Consider the following 18,868-nt stretch of genomic DNA (forward strand, 5'->3'; position numbering starts at 1 on the left):
GTTCTCACCGATCTTCTCTGTTCTAAGTGTTAGCCAAGGGATAGCGCGTTCTGTCGGCGACGTCCGTTCGTCCGCGAGGACTGGGCCGCGCGCTGACCGCGGTGCGCGGGGAGGATCGCTACTCGGCGCTGCCGCTGGTCGCTGGGTCGCGCTGGTCGAAGGGCAGCCCCGGGCCAAGCGGCAGTTTCCTTCTCCCTCCTCAAGGTAGGAACGTGTCCCGCCTGGGCTCTGGCCGAGGGGAGCTGCGGTCGGGAGTCCCCGGCAACATGGAAAGCGGTTTGGTGGCTCCAGTGTCCCAGACACGTTTGCCACAGCATTTCCCCCGGGGTGTCCGTCCTGGAGGGTCTTCCTCGTCAGGTGCCATGCCCCTTAGTGAGGGTCACAGGGGCGCCCCCTACGCTGCTGCTGGCACCCAACCTGCCGCGAGCCCCGCGGCTCTGTAGCTTAATGTTAGTGGGACCCCGGCCCACGAGTATCCCCTTTTATAAACAGATCCGTCCAAGTTAAAAGGTCCCGGTTTCTAAGACGCATCGAGCTGAGCACAGCCCCCTTGTGGTGTGGGAACTGGGACTGTCCCCAGGGTGCGCAGAGACGAGTTCCCCCTAAGGAAACGAACCCCGGGTCTCGCGAGGGGCGTGCCCCCCCCCCCCCCCAAGCACACTCCTACTCCGGGCCCAGACAGCGCTGGCCTTCCTGGTGGTTTGGTGGAGCCCGGCCTGCCCCGCCGTGCTTCCTCGGACTTGCAGGATCTCTGCCGCCTCAGCCTCTCCCTGCCGATCCGCTTGTCCACACGTAGCCTGTCTCAGGGTGCCTTGCTTCTGGAAGGAGCGTCTAGAATCAGCGTTAATGTGTTGGGTCTTTGTCAGAGCCCCGCCGTTCCTTTATGAAATCCTAAAGCTCTGTGCGAGGCAGCTGCTGGCTCCTTGACTTCTCACCACGATCATACCCGCTCAGCGTGGCAGCTTTTGGGGACGTCCGCGGAGCATTGCTGGCCGGGGCGGCTTTGCCGTGCGGGCTCCTACTCCGAGAGGGTGAAATTTTAGCCTCCCGAGATTGTATTTGTTTTCTCCACATCAGTCTTTACCTTGGATTATTCATATTTTATAACAACAGGGAATCAAAAATAATTCCCGGCTGTAGTTACATCTGCTTTGGGGAAAGCTCGAGACCCTTCGGATCACACGCACTGTCTTGAGTGATCAGGTTCTTCTCCCAGGCCCTACTTTCCCTCTGGAAACTACCTGCAGGCTGTTGAAGGAGAAACGCTGGCTCGTGGCTTCACTGGGCAGCACAATGATTTTGGCTCAGAAGTTCTATGAAGTTAGATGTCTATAAAGGGAGTCCGCGGAGAAAGACCGTCAAACGTTTGAGATCTCCATGTGCAGCGGCCGGGTCCTAGACTTGCACGGCGGCTAGATCATCCTCCCCTGGAGCTGCTGGCTTCGTGAGTGTGGCAGGGAGTGGGCTGTGGCGCAGACCAGGTGCTGGGGTCTTGAATGCTGCGGGAGCCCTCGTTGTCAGACCCAGCGCCTGTCTGCGGTGGCTTCCAGCCCTGGCTCTGTGGAACTAGACAGGGCCGCCTCCTGCTTCTGGCCACTGTAGCATCCCAGAGGTTCCACCAGAAACTGGATCCCTAGTAGACAGATGTTCCCAGGACAGTCCGCTTTTGTCTTTATAAATGAGAGGGTTTTGTTTTTTGGGTTTTTTTTTTCCTACTGCCCTACAGGTTCTTTCCCTTTATTTCTCTCTGTTCCATAGTCATCAGGCAAGCCCAAAATCATATATTTAAACTTCTAGGAAAACAGACCATTAAGATGTGTATGTATGGTGGACACTGGGGTGCTAGTCCACTAGTTTAAGTCTTGGTTCTTACATGATTTGCATTTCAAAGGGCACACCACTGAACTCTGTTCTACCCTCCCTCCTCACCTCACTTAGGGAAGAGCTCAGTGCCCATGCTGACATGATTGGCTTCCCCATGTGGGAGGAAGGGGGGGGGCACCTTGCCATTTTCTAATGTTATTTTAAGGAACTTCTGTGCAAAGGTTGAATGCAGAACTCCACATGAATATGGAACATTAACTGTGAATAGATTTACCTGTGCTCTCCCAAGTACCATTTGACTAAAGGACCAGCTTTTCCAAGTCTACGAAAATAGTGGTAGACACAAGTAGAACTGCATTTTCACTAGGAATGGAAGTAATAGGAATTTGGGCTAAGCAGGGACCATGAACTTCTGCCCTGACATTCTCTCAGGTTGAGGAGAAGACCCTGGCCGATTGAGCCTTTGTCCTAGCTGGTCAGAAATAAGAAGAAACCCCAACCCTCTCATCTTCTGAAAACCAGCCAGCGATCTGTAGCTCTCTTCGCCTGTCCTGGGCCAGGATCCCAAGACTCCTCCAGGGTTCGCCAGGGGTGATCCCCAGCGAAAGAGTCACCCAGGCTGGGGCGGGAAGGGTGCTTAACAAAGTAGCAGCTGCCAGGGAGGGTTGGCTTGGCACCCACCACATGACCCAAGTTCTCTGATGGCCTGAGCAGCAGGAACAACTCCCTGTCGCTTTTGACCCCAGAGACAGGTTTTTCTTACAGGGGGGTGATTGAGCTGGCAATTCAGGGTGTGGAGGCTTCTGGGGCACCAGTGCCGTGTCTGAGGACACAGTTTCTGGGTTGGGTTTGGCTCCACTCTAAGCTCTGGGCTAGTACTGCTTCTGTCCAGCAAGGAAGGACTTTTGCGTGAGTTGTGGATTGATCCACAGTGAGGAGGGATTTAGAGAATTAAGTATGAAAGTGGTTTGGGGTGATTCAGAAACTTTCCGATGTAAATTTATCAATGAGCAACCTACTCAGTGGATTTTTATATCTCAGGGCCATTTACAGATCTTTATCTTTTCATATTTCTTTTGTATTCAAGTGGGCTGATAAGAGAGATGAGTTCAAAGAACTCTAAGATGAGGTTCATTTCCCTCCGTTTGAGGGTGAGTGGTGCACCCTTGCCAAGCTTGCTGAAGTCACTGTCCCTCAAGGCTGTGGCAGTGGGCCTTTTTCCTCTAACACTTGCAGGCATTCTTCCTGCAGTGAATGCCTACTTGCTGGTTTTCCTTCTGCCCTGTGCGAAGGGTCCCGAGTCCCTGGTCAGCCCGAGGGACAGGAGGTGGTGATGGCAGTTCACAGCAACTGCAGAGCTTGGAGCAGCTTCCCTCCTGCCATCTTGGCCTGGGGACTGTCTTGGCTTCTTAGCCCTTTGCGGTTGGCTCAGCGCAAGTAAGCTTTCTGTGTGTGCCAGAGCCACTGACCTCCTTTCACTAGAATTGTCGTAAATATCTTTTGATGGGAAATACCAGGCTGTACTTGAAGCAACATAGAAACAAAGGTTCTGGTAGCAACAGAGTCAAGTTCTAGGACTTTGTATGCCAAGGTTTTTATGTACACAGCTCCAACACGTACTAGGAGAAGGACTTTAGTACATGTGTCTTTGAGTTTGAATACCCACTTTATGTTGAGTTTAAACATGAACTGGAAGAATGGCTTGTCTCTCCTGGCAGGGTATCTTCTGGCATCTGCCCACATCTGACCAACACGGATTCACCTGGGAAGGGATTCCTTTGGGACCAGATTCTTGTTCAGGTTCACCTTGGAGAGAATTACTACATAGACCTGGTGGGACTTGGGTGCCTTCCCTTTTTCTGGGAGCCCAGGCCCCTTGGTATACAGAGCTGGTCTCAGGCTCCCAGAGCAGGAGGGAAGGAATAAGGCCTCAGGACTTTTATTCCCCAGAGAGCCCCAGCCTAGCTTCTGATTTGTTAGCCACCATGTCTGAAGTCTACTGTGAAGGTGGAGTGTATCAGTCCATTAACTTCTCTTATTTCTAGAGTCTTTTAAATCTACAAATGTATATGCTTTATTTTATATTATTATTTATTATGTACATAAGCCTCTACTGTTAGTACATTGTGACTGAGATATTTTCTAGAGCCCCTCGTCCATGGAGCCTAGGGTTCTCTTGTCCCTTAAAGTGGCTGAGAAGGCAGTGGTTTTCTTTGTTTTTTGTCATAAAGAGGTTGCTGCTCTTACATTGACCCTAGCATCCCTGCCCCTTCTTTTTGGGGCCCGCCACTATTCCTGATGGACTAGTGTTTGGGTTGAGGAGGGAGCCAGGTCTCCTATGTTAAGGCAGGGCTCTCAAGTACCTCTGCGAAATACTTTAGAGGTTGTTTCCTGGTGATGGGGTCTGTCCGCTGTGATGAGACCAGAGCCTTCTTCCCCAGGCCAGGTTGGCAAACTGGCCCCACAACAGTGATGGCCTCTAAATTCCCACCTTGGATTGCAGAATCCATCTCTCTGGACCATGGAAGCTGCCTCCCATCTGGGCTTCTAATAGGCCTTCTCATGGTTTTGAGGCCCAATGCCAGCATTGCGTTGGCCCTGAAATAAGACCCTGCTTTGTGTCTGATTTTCATCCTCCTCGGCCTTGACTGTGTCATAGTGTACATTTCATGCTTCTCAGCAGTGAAGTTTTCTGAACACAGTATTCAGAGCTGTGTACATAAACCTAAAGAAGCACAAATGACATGTATAGGTTTCCTGAGCTGATTGTCATAATGAATGCATTTTATAATTCAAACGATGTTGTAGATTTACAATCTCTCCTATTTATTTTGTACCAATTTATTTGTAAATTTTGTGATTGTTTTAAAAGGTTTTTGTTCATTTCTATTATTCTATTTAGATAAAGGATGATTTTCTGTTCACCCTTCCAGTGGATGTTGTGTTCCCTTCCTCCTCCATCTATACGCCACCGCCCTCGGTCCCCTTGCCTAATAGCACGGCTGTCCCGGTGAGAACGCTGGGGTCGTTTGTCAGCATGGCAACACAGCAGGGCATTTCTCTGGCCACACACAAGGTCTTCTGTGACCAGAGAGGGATGCTAGCACCGGGCCTCCACCTCTGCCATGGAGTCTGGTACCACCGGTTCCAGGGGGGTGTTCTCCTGGGCAAGGAGGATGGTCCCGTCGGAGCATTTTAGTTAAGGACCCTGAGGGCATCCACTCAAATTGTCCCACACTTGCCACTCAGTCCCTAACAGCACAGTTGAGCTGGGCAAACGTCCAAGCTGTTTTTTCCTAGGCAAGACCAGAGGCCTCGTTCAAGGCTCTCCGCTGGCTCTTGAAGAGATCGGCTCCGGAGGTCCTCTGCTCTGTGAAGCTTAGGAGCAACGTGTGATGGCGGCACAGGTGGTTCACTCTCAAGTCAAAAACGTCGGGCCTGAGCGTGGTGAGTCGTGTCCAGATGCTCTTGAGGATGCAGTGGGCATCCCCCTTCCCTGATAACCCAGTGTTGGGGCCCCCATCCTCTTCCATCACCACTGCCTTTTAGAGTCTTCTGGTTCCTTCTTACCTGCATCACTCAGGTGCTACCAGACCCTGCAGATCTTCTGGTGTAGCTTCCCAGCCCCTGGGTGATTTATCCCCAGATCACGTCTTTCTGGAATCCTTTTTCCCTCCACTCTGTCTCTATTTTAAATTCACAGAGGATCGTGCTCTTAGGGACTGGTCCCTTATTTTCCCCACAGTTAAACCATGGTTTAACCATGATACACTTGCCCTGTGGATGGAGACAGCTCAGTGAAGAACTGCTGGTGAGACTGGCTTGGAGACACGCCACCCTCCCCAGTCGTTACCCCCAATTTCTTCAAAGTAGAATGGGGGTAGATCTATATTCCAGTGAAGTGTTACCTTCTTGGGAGCCTGTCTGCTTTCCTTAGAAGCAGAGAAGAAAGCAACAAGCAGGGCCAGGGAAAGAATTCTCTGTCCAACACATCAAGTCCCAGCTAGCTATTTTGTTGTTTTTCCTGCCTTAGTCACTTTGTCTAGATGAGTCCTGAGTTCAAATTAGGGAATTCCCCAAGAAAAGTAGAGGTGATTTTTCCTGCTGTTTGAGATTTTCCTAAGCTTTGTCTCTGTATCCATGGGGTGCCCGTGTGTCCATTTGTCACGAAGCTTTATCATGAAAAAAAGCTCTGGGGTTCCTATTTCATACAAATTGTGCTCCCAGCACTTTTTGTCAACTCAGCACTTCTGAGGACACAGAGTGTGACCAGCCAGAGGGTCTTGTAGAAAAAAAATGACTGGTACGAACTGAATGACCTTTTCATAACCTGCAGTTGAATCCTGAAAACTTTATACTTTAGGAAAGTAATGCAAATTAATAGCAATAATTCTTTAGTAGAGCCAAAAACTTGAATTAGATTAGATGGCTAATAAACTCCTGGTTTTTCTGGGGTTTTTTTGTAAGGCTGTTTCATCATTTTCCCTTCAAGATCCTCACATCTGTGCTCATACTGTCACATCCCAAAACAAAGGAATGCTTTATGGGGCCCTTTCTCTGACATTCTAGTGGCATGCCGTCTCCCCCGGTGGAGGACTCTAAGGCCTAAGGATACAAGGAGGAAGTTGTGGGAGTTCGTCGTCAGAGTGCTTTTCCTGCTGGGAGATTCGGGATTGTGAAGTGCTCAAACAGTAGGCCAACGCAGGACGGGAATGTTTAGACTGAGCCGGCTTCCTTACTACAATTCTGCTACATCATTGACTTGAGGGCAGTGGGTCCAAAAATGAAGTTACTTGCTTCAAAATACCAATACCCACAAGTCAAAGATGAGAACCCTCAGAAAAGGACTGGATATTTAATAAACTTTTTTTTTTTTTACTTAAGTGTTGGAAAGGTTTTGCTTGGCATATACTTCCAAGTATCTCAGGAACTTGTGAGACTCAGAAGGCCTGTTGCTGTTCTCCATGGGAAGGATGTGCACTCGTCGCCTGGGCCAGTGCCTATGGTGAGGTTTATCTTGGCCCAGACTCTGCAGGCCTTCTCTGTAGCCCCGGCCAGACATGGCTTTGGGAAGAGCTTAGTGGGAGAGCAGACCATCTGGGGACCTATTTGTGCTTAATATGATTCATGAAATAATATCTAATCCACCTTTTTTCTAGTAATAAAATGAAACAAAGCAATCTTAGTTTGTAGGAAGGAACACAGACCAGACCAAAAACTGGTTTAAATTAGAAAATATAAAGTACTTAGACTTACAGTAACAGAGTCAGCAAGCTTGAGAAAAAATGCTGTGTTCCACTGGGAAGACTTTTTTGTGCTAGAGGTCTTCAGAGGAACTTTAAAATACTGCATGTATTTTATTTTTGAAATTGCCTATCTTTGTTGCAACAAGTCCGACTGCTGTGGCTTTGGGATGGAGCTATTGTCTGACAACAGGGAAATGGGTGAGTTGCCAGGTTACAGAAAAAAGATGCGTTGTTGATTCTGTGAACGAATGCATTCTTTTCCTAGAGGACTTGCTTTCTCTTTCTACCTACTCAGCAGTGAGAGAACAGTGTGAAATGCTTGGTCACGTTAGTGGAGGTGGAGGATGGGATGCTGTGGGTTTTACTGGAAGTCACCTGGCTCTGCTTCCTGGCTGCTGGGTATGGCCTCCCTGCTGTTTGCTGGTAGTGTGTGTGTCATTTTTCTTCTGTTTTTAAGGCTGCTTGGGTAGCTCCACGGTAGAGATTTCATTCTAAGGGCCTCCCAAAGTTGTGTATCATTTGAAATTGTTCCATTTAAGAAAAAAAATGTTGAGACGAGCCCTATTCTCTAGTCACCAAGATAAAAATGTCATGAGAAACCTAAGTATTGAGATATAAACTTCTAAACCAAGTGAGGAATTGAGCCATTGATGGTATGGCAATAGCTGGCCCATAGTTACCATTTTTCCCACCATCAAAGAAAGGTTAAATAGTTTCCATAACAGGGAATGTGTACAAGGCTCCCACCCTTAATGCAGACTTAGATACGCACTTACTTGTCTTGAGCTATTTGTGGTGAATAAGTATTTTTAAATGCTCTGGCAGCCTTGGAAAAACTGCAGGGCTTTAAAGTTGTTGACAAAATATTTCTTGAATAAATAAATCTGATTTAGAAATATCTAAACATGAACAAAGTACTTTTAAGTCTGACATGTCACTGCAAGTGGCTTTTTAAAGTAGCTGCTTAAAACCAGTAACATGACTAAAGGATTTGTAGCTCCAAGTTATTCTAGTTCTATTAAGAGCCACTTCTAAAAGCACCTTAGAAAGGGTAGCTCGAAGGGCTGCTTTCTTATTTTAGGTCTCAGCAGAGCTATGCTTATGGTAGGAGAAAATTGAAGGTCTAACAGAACACTAAACTTTCTTGGCTTTAATTTTTCGAAATATACTGACCATCTTTGTAGAGATGAATGGGGCAAGTCCTCTTACGAAGGGAACCCAGCAGCGCTGGGGTCTGCTGCACCTGTGACCAGCTGCTGGGTGTGGCAGGGTCCCTGTCAACCCTGTACATGCCCTAAGATTGGGAGTTCAGTCTAGCACCCCAGAAGGGGTGTCTGGTGCTTTTCAAATGCCCAGGGAAGAGATTTTAAAGAGTTGGGAAATCTGTGTTCTCATAGTCTAACATGCCTCAGTTGAAAACAAAAACATTAAGTTCAGCTTCCTTAACTGTTGGCAACAGAAAAACTCACTTTCATGTTTTAGCAAGCTCAACTACATCTGCCCCTGGACTGCCTAATTCCCTAGCACACTCTTCTAACAGTAATAATATGCAGAGAAGCAACACTCTGCTCTGGGTCGTAGATGCTTATGGAATCCTAGCTCTTTAAAATAATTTTGATGGTCCTGAAGAAAGCTCTGACCAGCAGTGGAATTCTTCTTCCAATTGTGTGCTTTTTACTCCTCGATCTTTGGATCCACTGTCAGACATCTGGAGAAAAAGAAACTCTTAAAAAGATAAGATCTTATGCAGATAACACAATACAAAAAAAAGTGTGGTAAATTAAAAGCGAAGTGTTCATGATGATCCTTGCTCTGAAAGGGAAAATATGTAAATGTACTATTAGAAGTTAGGCTCTATAGTTGTAATAAGTCCCTTCAAAATTATTTGGCTTTGAGCAAATTTAAGACTGTGTCAAACTGGGCAACATCTCCCATCTTGAGTGAGAGCTGGGGTGACCACAAACATACTCTCTAAAATGGGGACAGTATTTAAGTGCTATTTGCAATATTTGTAACCTGATTATTTTTATTTTTAGGATTTGAGGGAGCACATGCAAGTGGGGAGGAGGGGCAGAGGGAAAGACTCTCAAGTGGACTCCCCGCTGAGCATGCAGCTGGATATCATGATCTCAGCCGGAAAGAGGTAGCCACTCAACTGACTGAGCCACCCAGGTGCCCCAGTAACCTGATTACTTTTAAAGTAGCATATATTCCTAAGGGATACCAGTCTTAATGTAAAGCTCATATACTGAAAGTGATGAGGTAATATGGTCTTGGCTATGTTACTGAACTGTGTTCCCTTCCTATAAAATCATTTTTAAAAAGCCTTACCTCATAGTCCTGTACCAAAAAACGTCCCATGGAAAAGTTGTGAGACCTCTTTAAGTACTGGAACCATGAGTCATGCCAGACTGTATTTCCTTTAAGAGAATGTCAAACTGATGTCACTAGCCAAACTTAAACCCACCTGAAGACCAACAGTTAATTACAGTTAGGCTACAGGAAGGGGTCAGAGTCAGGATTAGAAATATTACACTTTATTGAATTCTAGAGCAGCTAATCTACCCTCCATGTTCACCAGTAGGCAGAACGGAAGGAAGGTACGGAGGGAGGGTCAAGTACCAGTCTCCACTACCACTGGAACTACCGCAGGCCATTCTGCACTGAGGCCGTCTAATAGCCTCAAGTACGCAGTAATGATCCATTCTTGTTCAAAACAACAAGAAGTGATTTCTCTTGGGATTCAGAATTTACTCCCATTGATTGTACCTAGAGTTCTAATAAGGTTCTGACTTACAGGGCCCTCTTCCCATCCTCTAAAGTTTGACTTTGAACTACAGCCGTCCACCCTAGAGGTTAGAGAAGGCTGGAACTCTGGATAGCATGAGCCACACTGGCCCACACTAAGGAATTCACTCAGTTATGCTCTAATGGAAGAAGGAGATTCCTCCTTTTCACGGGGCTTGCTCCTTTGCCCTCTTTCTATAGATTGATCCCAGATGAGAAAAAAAATTGTTTCTGATAAGAAACATTTCTGCTATCAAAAAAATGTAAGAAGAGATGAAGACTTGTACCTCAGAACAGAATCACTGCAGTGCATTCCAGACCAGCCCTATAGCAAACCAAATACTTGTGCAAGGCCGCTGAAGCCCCCAGTCTGCCCACAGGACACTTCAGAGCTTATAAAAGGAACCTTGACCTTAACAGAAGACTACATTTGATAATGGAAGCAATATATTTCTCCACTGATATACAATAATGTGTAATGCACTGAAAATTTCAGGATGGATTTTGGAGTAAGAGCACAATTTGTAACGTAACATTTTTGGATCACCTCTTCCCATCACCCTTGCTCCACTCTGGGACTCTGCCCCACCCGGGGTGTATCCAATACATACTGAGAATGAAACAAGACAAGGAAACAGTGTCACAAGCCACGACGGAGCCATCTGCATGCCGTTCAGCCCAGCTTTACCCTTACTTTCTTTCAGTACAGACTCTACTACAATTTGAACCATCTGCAAAGAGTGCAAACAAAACTTACAATATTTTAAAGTCTTCAGAAACTTTCCAGATGTACCTTTGCTGGAGCTCCCCCACCCACCGCTAGAACCCATCCTTTGCTCCTCTGAGTCCTGCCAGGCTTGTTTAATGGGTGCTCAGTTTTGGTTTTCCTCCTTATTCTTCTTCCTCTTCCTCCTCTTCATCATCATCTTCATCATGGCAGTGTGTAATTTCCTGGGGGGCCAGTGGGAAGAGGTTGGGGGGTTTAATCTCACTAATCGACCGGGTCAACTGGTGCCGCTTGTAGTCGGTATCTTTGAAATCAACTGAGGTGCGGTTCCGGGTGGCAAGAGGGGACTCCATCTCGTTGATATCTACATGTGTATGTTCCACTGTTGATTCATGAGGCATCTAGAACAAAGAGGTTCAGAAAAACAGTTTCCTAAATCCTAACCCCTTCTCCCGCTTGTTAGGTGGCTGTGCAGAGGCCCACCCAATTCAGATACTAAAGTGTCTTCCTAGAACTACCTAAAGCTGCCTATCTTTTTCCTCTCTTCTTCAACCCTTAAAACTGTCCAGATCATTACAGCTGGAAACTAGAAAAGATGAGGGAGAAAGATGCTTCACACCAAAAAAAAAAGTCCTGAACTATAGATCAGTATATACATCAGCACTACTAAGTAAGAAAAATACGGTTTTTATATAAACGCTAACAAAAGAGGAAAGTCTTCACTATTCAAACTTTTAATACGATACATTTCAGAGTAAAATTATACCCTGTAACATTCAATCTTGATCCTACTTTCTGAGAGATCCCTTTTGTGCAACCATGTAACCAGCTCATGGGCTTTTGCACAGTAGAAATGACAAACCCAGGAACGCCTGGGTGGCCCAGTCGGTGAAGCATCTGCCTTCGGCTCAGGTCATGATCCCGGGGTCCTGCTGCTCCCCCTGCTTGTGCTCTCCCTGACAAAATCTGAAAACATCCCCTGTGCCACCCACAAACCTGGTTGCAGATTTGAGCACTAAGAGTATATCTTAATTGTAACTACTAGCCTAAGACTATTAACTCACCAAGACGTGGGCAGCTCTAAAGAGGTAGCTGAAGGGATAGTAGAGCAGGTTGATGAAAGATGCTGCATAGAGATCGGCATACCGCATCACCTGACTGGCAAACAGGGTCTGCCGGGAGCCGCTGCGAAACAAGCTTCCCATCATCCCGTAGCACATGTCCATGTCATGAGTCACTTTCTAAAACAGACGAGAGACTGAATTCTAACACTGAGTGCTGGCTATGTGCCAAGCCCTATGTACTAGAAGAAATATAAAAAGCAAAACTTGATCTTCCAAGTTTCCTCCCCAATCCCACTTGGGTACCTTGATGCGTCTCTGGATGGAGCTAATGTCTGGGCGCTCATTGCTGCTGCTGTCAAGATGCCTGAAGACAAAGAAAACTCCACTGAAAATCTCCAGAAAAGACGTCTCCCCAACATAGGTGATTCCCGAAGAGGCAGAGGGTTGTTAGGGAAAACTTTTTTTTTTTGGAGGATGCAGAAACTTACTTGTAGAGTTCAGCCAAGAAAATATCCAAGCTCTGAAGCTCTTCAAAAAGTGCTAAAGTTTGAAGGGAAAAGAAAAGTGTTTTAAATGAAAAGCATTCAGCTTTTAATTGCTTGCCCGAACTCAATTAAGAGGCTGCTGATAGGACCAAAAAGTAAAGCTACAGGTGAGTGTACAAAATGACTTCCTTCTGCTTCAGGAAAACCCACTCCTGCCCTGGTTTCTTCTTTAACTGCCTGTCCTGCTAGTTCAACACCGCTGGCTACAACTCTCCTTTCCAAAAGGATGCTGACTCTGAGCTTACAAAGCGCTAATTCGCATCCCGTGTCAGGTGTGTCAGCAAACAACTGTTACCAGTTCCATTTTCAGATCCAAGAAGGAGGAGGAGGTGAGGTGTCCAGGGTCACAAGTCCAGGCAATAGAGCCAAATCAACTACATCTACAGAATTTCCTAGGTGGAAAGTTGAAAATGGGGATGAAAAGCTAGCCAGAAAGTCCCACTAAGGACAAGCAACAGCCAGTATCTGTTGCATGCTTTCGAGGTGTTCCAGTCCTTCTCAATCTGCCTTCCCCAAAGAGAATGAAGCCCTAATGGATCTACTGTATATGACAAATTTTCTTTATCTTTTTTGGGAGAACTGAAAATCATGCAAATCAATTTCTCTGTTCTGTGGCTCAGATGAGAAAGGCTGTTACTTGTATCTTCTTTATACACACATTACACCCCAGTTAAGTCTCAGTGAAGTAGGTATTATCCTCATTTTCACATTTGAGGAAACTAAAGCACAGGGTGTCCCAGTAACTTCGAAGGGCATGAAGATATTAAGTAGTAGAGCTGGGGTAAGCAGCTGAGGCAATACCTTTCCCCAAGCTGTGGGTGATGCTAGCAAGGCCTAGCTGGAGAACTACATGTCAAACATCTTTACATAACTAGATCTACAGGTCAATTCAGCATACAGTTCAGAGAATACAATTTGGCCTCATTCTCAGAAGAGCAGGAAAAGAAAAAAAAAAAAAAAAAAGACATTACCACTCAGAGCCATCAATGCCCCCAAATCACAGATACAGGCTCATGGCGGAGAGACTGGAACTAGTAGGTGTGGTTGGAAAATATGGGACTACAGAGGAAAGTGGAATTCACAGGTTAGTTGCTACAGTAATATAACTCAGGATAGCAACATTCTGTGCTTAACTGGGAAGGAATTCAAGAAGCCTGAACAAGATAACCTCCCCTATTTCCTCAAATTCTGGAGTTCTGTACCGTATACCTGGCTAGAGGGAAGTATCCAAATATCTCGGGACTACCTCTGTCCCTTTCTCCCCACACACAAAGTAATGAGTTCACAGCTGGCCCGTAGGATATAAAGTAAGAGTAATGGCTCCTTACCACTCTTATCAGTCCAGACATGCAGCTCCTGTGCAAGCTCAGGAATCACCAGGAAAGTTCGCCACCCTTGCCGTTTCTTTGATTTTAAAATGTCTCCAAAAATGTGATCTCCAATATACAAAATGTCCTTGCCCTTGGCTCCCAACAGATCACAGATTGTATCTGATGAACCTGAAATGATGGAATGAACAATGGGAAAACAAAAATGTCTCCACGTTAAAAACCAGCATTCTAGGTACCATAACCATTAAATACCGTTCTAATTTTATTCTTATGCAAGGAACAGACTAGGAAAAGGTCTCACCTTTCTTAAAGACCCACCACTGTTTTTCTTTCATCATTCCTTTCATTGCCTCTAAGGCAAGGCCTTCAGTTCCACTGTGCAAACCAGGGTTCTTGATTACCAACAAAAACCACATGTCTCAGCTTTAGTGAATATAACCCTCCAAAAGTACCACCGCCATGTCTCATCAGAGATCTGACAATGTGGCTTTGTTCAATTGTTTCTCACTGCAACAAAATCTGCATATCTTGTCCATAAGGGCTCCCTGAGGATCCCTTTGAGAACCTCCTCAAAAAGGTAAAAGGATGAGGAAAAACAGATCCTTTTAGGAAAATCAAAGATTCATTAAGTCGGGGCGCCTGGGTGGCTCAGCCGGTTAAGCATCTGCCTTTGGCTCAGGTCATGATCTCAGGGTCCTGGGATCGAGCCCCGCGTCAGGCTCCCTGCTGAGGGGGGAATCTGCTGCTCCCTCTGCCCCAGCCCCTGCACGCACATGCTCGCTCTCTCAAATAAATCTTTAAAAAAAAAAACAACCCACAAAATTAGGTCATACTAACAACTTCTCAAACCCATTCTCCTGACTCCTATTGCATTAGTAGGTGACTGAAGCATTTACCTCCAGTGGACAATATCTTCAGAATACTAAAGAGTTTGGGTGGCACTATGCCAGGAGGACACCAAAGCTTTCACAAGTCTGAACAAAGACTTAAACTAAATGGAAATCTGCGACTCACCTCCTGAGTAGACGATGCCATGCTGTAAGGGGCCTGTGTAGGTACCAATTTTCAGCTTGCCAGTCTTCTGTGAGGAGAGAAGATGGACTTTGTAATAATTTATTGTTCAATCACAATTGCCACCCAAGATGCGATTTGGATAGGCAGCTAAATGAACAGCACTTTTGAATTATATTCTTTTGGATTTATTTGGCTATCTCAACAAATAGGTTTAAAACTTAGATTAAATTCAAAAGAAAGGTATGGCTAATAAGTTAAAAATACCTGTTTCCTTAGGAAGAATAAGAGTAGGGAAAGGAGAAATACGAAGGACATGGGCTAGCAGACAGCTCATCCTCTCGACTTACAGTATCCACCTGACGTAGTACTGTGCCTTCTCCAAAGAAGAGTGGCTTCCGTGCATCCACCAAGATCAGGTCAAAGTAGGATTGCCATGGTCGATGGGAACTCCCAGGCTGATGAAGATGAGAAAGAGCAAAAGCCAAAACATCACTCCTAACCTTGAGGCACTAATATTTAATCTCACTCAGATACAAGGAATGTAGACATATTAAGTATATCCAGAAGATCCCACTATTTTGTTAAAAACGTGTTTTATTATAAGCCACATTCTTTTGGAAGCAGCCAAGGTAAAAACATAAATTAACACATTTTAAATCATTTTATCAATTATTTCACAGCAACTTAACAATATGAAGGAAGGTGTGCTCACACTCTGAAACGGGTTAACAGAGGCACAAAGGGGCCCGGAGAGATGCAAATCAATACTCAAGAGACAGATTAAGAAAGAGGCAGATCAGCATTAGAACTGAAGTATACAAACTTAGCATGGAACTATTACTAGCAAATTTTACTGGTTATGTTCTCAGAATAATGGCTCTAGGTTCACATTAGCCTTTGGCTCATATTGCAGGCTTATCACAGCACTAACCTAGAAGCTATGCCCATTAACATTATTTCCATCCTGAAATGGAACCATGCTATTAAACTTTTAAGATAAGCTGAAGGGCAATGCATACTGTGCTTCTGAGCGATCTCAAAACAGATTTACTGATATTTACTCAAGCCTAGTACTAAAATCCCACAAGTATGTGACTAAGTTGCAATGAGTATTCCTTAAATCTAAGTGTAGTCCTATTGCAGGAATGAAGACTTCTCTAAATATCAAAGCTAACTGTTCTCTTGGCACAGAACTCAGCAATAACTAAGAGCAATATCCAGATGTTGTCAAGAATATATATATATATACATATATACAGGGCGCCTGGGTGGCTCAGGTGGTTAAGCGACTGCCTTCGGCTCAGGTCATGATCCTGGAGTCCCTGGATCAAGTCCCGCATCGGGCTCTCTGCTCGGCAGCGAGTCAGCTTCTCCCTCTGACCCTCCCCCCGGTCATGTGCGCTCTCTCTCTCAAAAGAAAAAAAAAAAAGAATATATATACATTTTCTGTTTCTTTTAATCAGATATCTTCCTCAACCTGAAAATTCCTATCTTTGCCACACAAACTTAACAATTCTATGTAATATTATTCTGATCCCACCCCACTAAATAGCATGAATATCTCCCTTTTATTTCTACTTAGTTTTCAAAACTCTGACAATGTTATACTATACTAGCTCCTGCATTACTTCTAATGTTAATGAAGATTTCTAGATGAGTTCTGACAATTCCCTTAACTTTCAATATTCCAGAATGAGTAAATGCATTCATTATTACTAAAAGCAGTGGTCTATTAAGTTATATATAGTACCTTGGGGCCATGCGGGAAATCAAACAGGTAAGTCATAATTTTCTGGAAAAAAAAAAAATCCAACATAAGGTCCATATACTACTTTTGCAAAAGATATATAGCACCTAAAAACAAAACAAAACAAAAAAACCGAAGTTTTTCGTAACACACGTCTTTTTCAACATAGGATTCATCACATTCATGTTTCCTCTAAGTTTATGAAATAACAGCTGAAGCCAGAAATTAATGCTTCATCAAACAAACAAAAGCTGACATTCTCAGTAGGACACAGGCTTCTTCTGGGACATATTTTTGTACACGTCATCCATATACCCTTACCCAACTCTCCTAGAGGACTGGAACATATACATTTGGAATGGTATCTGAGGTAAGGGCATCGAGAAAACTAATGACTCACATGGGAATAATATACCTTGGCCTCCTAACTATTGTTCCTACATTAACCAAGCCAATGAACCATTAGATTTGTTGGCTTTGTAAGACTGCTTACTCCAGATCACATTTCTAAATCAAGATTTTACATAAAGAGAACTGGGCAGCACTGAGCTGCTTGCTAGTACTATAAATCTGTAACTGTCTTAGCAAAAGTAAGAGGAGGCCAAGGAGTTAAATCGGCTTTTCTACATGCTTTAACCATGGCAAAAAAAAAAATTTTTAAGTTATAAGGTAGGAAATTTTGATGGCTAAGAGTCAAAACATCCTTGCACCATCTATTGCTGTCTGGCTCCCAACAGCAGGGAGGGCATTTATAATAAATAAATGTGTGACTTCTCAAGTTTATATAAATGATGCACCAGAGAGATGCAGAAGCCATTTTAATCAGCACAAATGTTTTAAATAACCTCCAAATTAAAACCTTCAAGTAGCCAACTGTAATCAGGGAAAATAGTCAAATGAAATATTGAGAAAAATTTGAGAACCACTCTGAGGTAGCCCTTATGCTATATTTTTTCACTCTGCTCTCAAAATGAAATAGCAAAAAACTACCCTCACTTAACAAACTACTGTCCTCAATATGTTCACAGTTCTTTAGGCCAAAATTACTCCTCTGTATAGACAAATAGGAATATTAAGCACTTACATCTGTATATTTATAGTCACTGTTGGTGGCAAGGAACACTTTCCCTACTTCCTTCATTCGGCTCAGAAGCAAAGGCAGTTTTCCCTGCAATATAATATGATGATGAGTGAAACACTAAAACACAAATACATACTCACTTACACTTGGACTTTTGTCCACTGGAATAAGAATAGGGGATGCCCTTTAAGGGTTGGTTGGTTTCAGAATTTTACATTTAAAAGGCTACATTATCACTATACATGAATTAAGTATTAATATATGTAGTGTACATGGTATATATAATGTATAGGTTTATTTATAAAATTATACACATATGCTTATTAAATATGCTTATTAAAAACACCTCGGGGCACCTGGCTGGCTCAGTCAGTGGAGCATGCGACTCTTGATCTCAGGGTTGTGAGTCCGAGTCCCACATTGTGTGTAGAGATTACCAAATAAATAAATAACATCTCTACCTTCCTCATGTCTGCCTCAGGAAAGTGTTTAAATTACTTTGTAATCTCAAAGTATATGAATGAGGTATGTAAAGGGTCAGGAAAAGCTGATTTTAAATATTTTATTTATGTTAGAACACATGCACAATCGCATGCACGAGCAGGAGCAGAGGGAGAGGGACAAGTAGACTCCTCCGAGCTCCATCCCACAACCCTGAGATCATGACCTGAGCCAAAATCAAGAGTCAGCCACTTAACTGACTGAGCCACCCAGGCGCCCCAGGAGGAGCTGATTTTACTTTTTTTAAAAGATTTTATTTATTTATTTCACAGAGAGAGATGGCGAGAGCAGGAACACAAGCAGGGGCAGTGGAAGAAGGAGAAGCAGGCTTCCCGTGGAGCAGGGAGCCCGACATGGGGCTTGACCCCAGGACTCCGGGATCATGACCTGAGCCGAAGGCAGACACTTAAGCACTGAGCCACCCATGTGCCCCAAGGAGCTGATTTTAAACATCACCAGCAAAATACTCTACATGGAGAGTATAAGATATGGCTTCACCAAGTATACTTTTATAAAACACCTTGCAGAATGAAATGCCACGTGCAGGATGCAACCTAGAAATGCCCAGACCCATCTGCAGATACCTGAGGAAATTCTAACTCCTGACGTGACCAGAAAGAAAAGCAGCTTTTCCTTCTCTCACAGTAAATAGGTTCCTTCACTCAAATTCTCCTGGACCTCTCCTGAACCCCTCAGTGTTCTCTCTTGAAACAACAAGAGTGGAAGTGGGAGTAGAGGGGAAACAGGAGGTACAAAGACTGAAAACTAAGAAATCTGTACCAAAATACTTCGAAGAAATATTGCATTCTGTTCTTACTCTGTGAGAAAAGGAAGAAGTATCTAATCTTGGAGCTGTGTATGTTTCCTTTTTAATTTTAAAATAATTCCAGGGACGCTTGGGTGGCTCAGTCGCTTAAGCATCTCTGCCTTTGGCTCAGGTCATGATCCCAGGGGCCTGGGATGGAGCCCTGCATCGGGCTCCCTGCTCAACGGGGAGCCTG

General features: G+C 44.6%; 1 protein-coding gene across 7 annotated transcripts in view; it reads right to left on the reverse strand.

Annotated features, from left to right (window-relative positions):
* Positions 1-7,196: 7,196 nt before the first annotated feature.
* Positions 7,197-18,868, reverse strand: part of NT5C2 (5'-nucleotidase, cytosolic II) — a 93,242-nt gene continuing 81,570 nt past the window's right edge. For all 7 annotated transcript variants that reach the window (XM_035028316.1, XM_035028323.1, XM_035028306.1 and 4 more), the window contains 9 exons: positions 17,370-17,453; positions 16,289-16,330; positions 14,886-14,993; positions 14,539-14,605; positions 13,522-13,692; positions 12,137-12,188; positions 11,952-12,012; positions 11,649-11,825; positions 7,197-10,985 (listed from right to left, as the gene is read on the reverse strand). In XM_035028316.1, coding sequence (XP_034884207.1) covers positions 10,749-10,985; positions 11,649-11,825; positions 11,952-12,012; positions 12,137-12,188; positions 13,522-13,692; positions 14,539-14,605; positions 14,886-14,993; positions 16,289-16,330; positions 17,370-17,453 — 999 coding nt within the window. In that variant the 3' untranslated portion in view covers positions 7,197-10,748. The remainder of the gene's footprint in view (positions 10,986-11,648; positions 11,826-11,951; positions 12,013-12,136; positions 12,189-13,521; positions 13,693-14,538; positions 14,606-14,885; positions 14,994-16,288; positions 16,331-17,369; positions 17,454-18,868) is intronic.

This window comes from Mirounga leonina, unplaced genomic scaffold, assembly GCF_011800145.1.
Source record: "Mirounga leonina isolate KUSES-001 unplaced genomic scaffold, KU_Mleo_1.0 Mir_114, whole genome shotgun sequence".
Classification (NCBI taxonomy): domain Eukaryota; kingdom Metazoa; phylum Chordata; class Mammalia; order Carnivora; family Phocidae; genus Mirounga; species Mirounga leonina.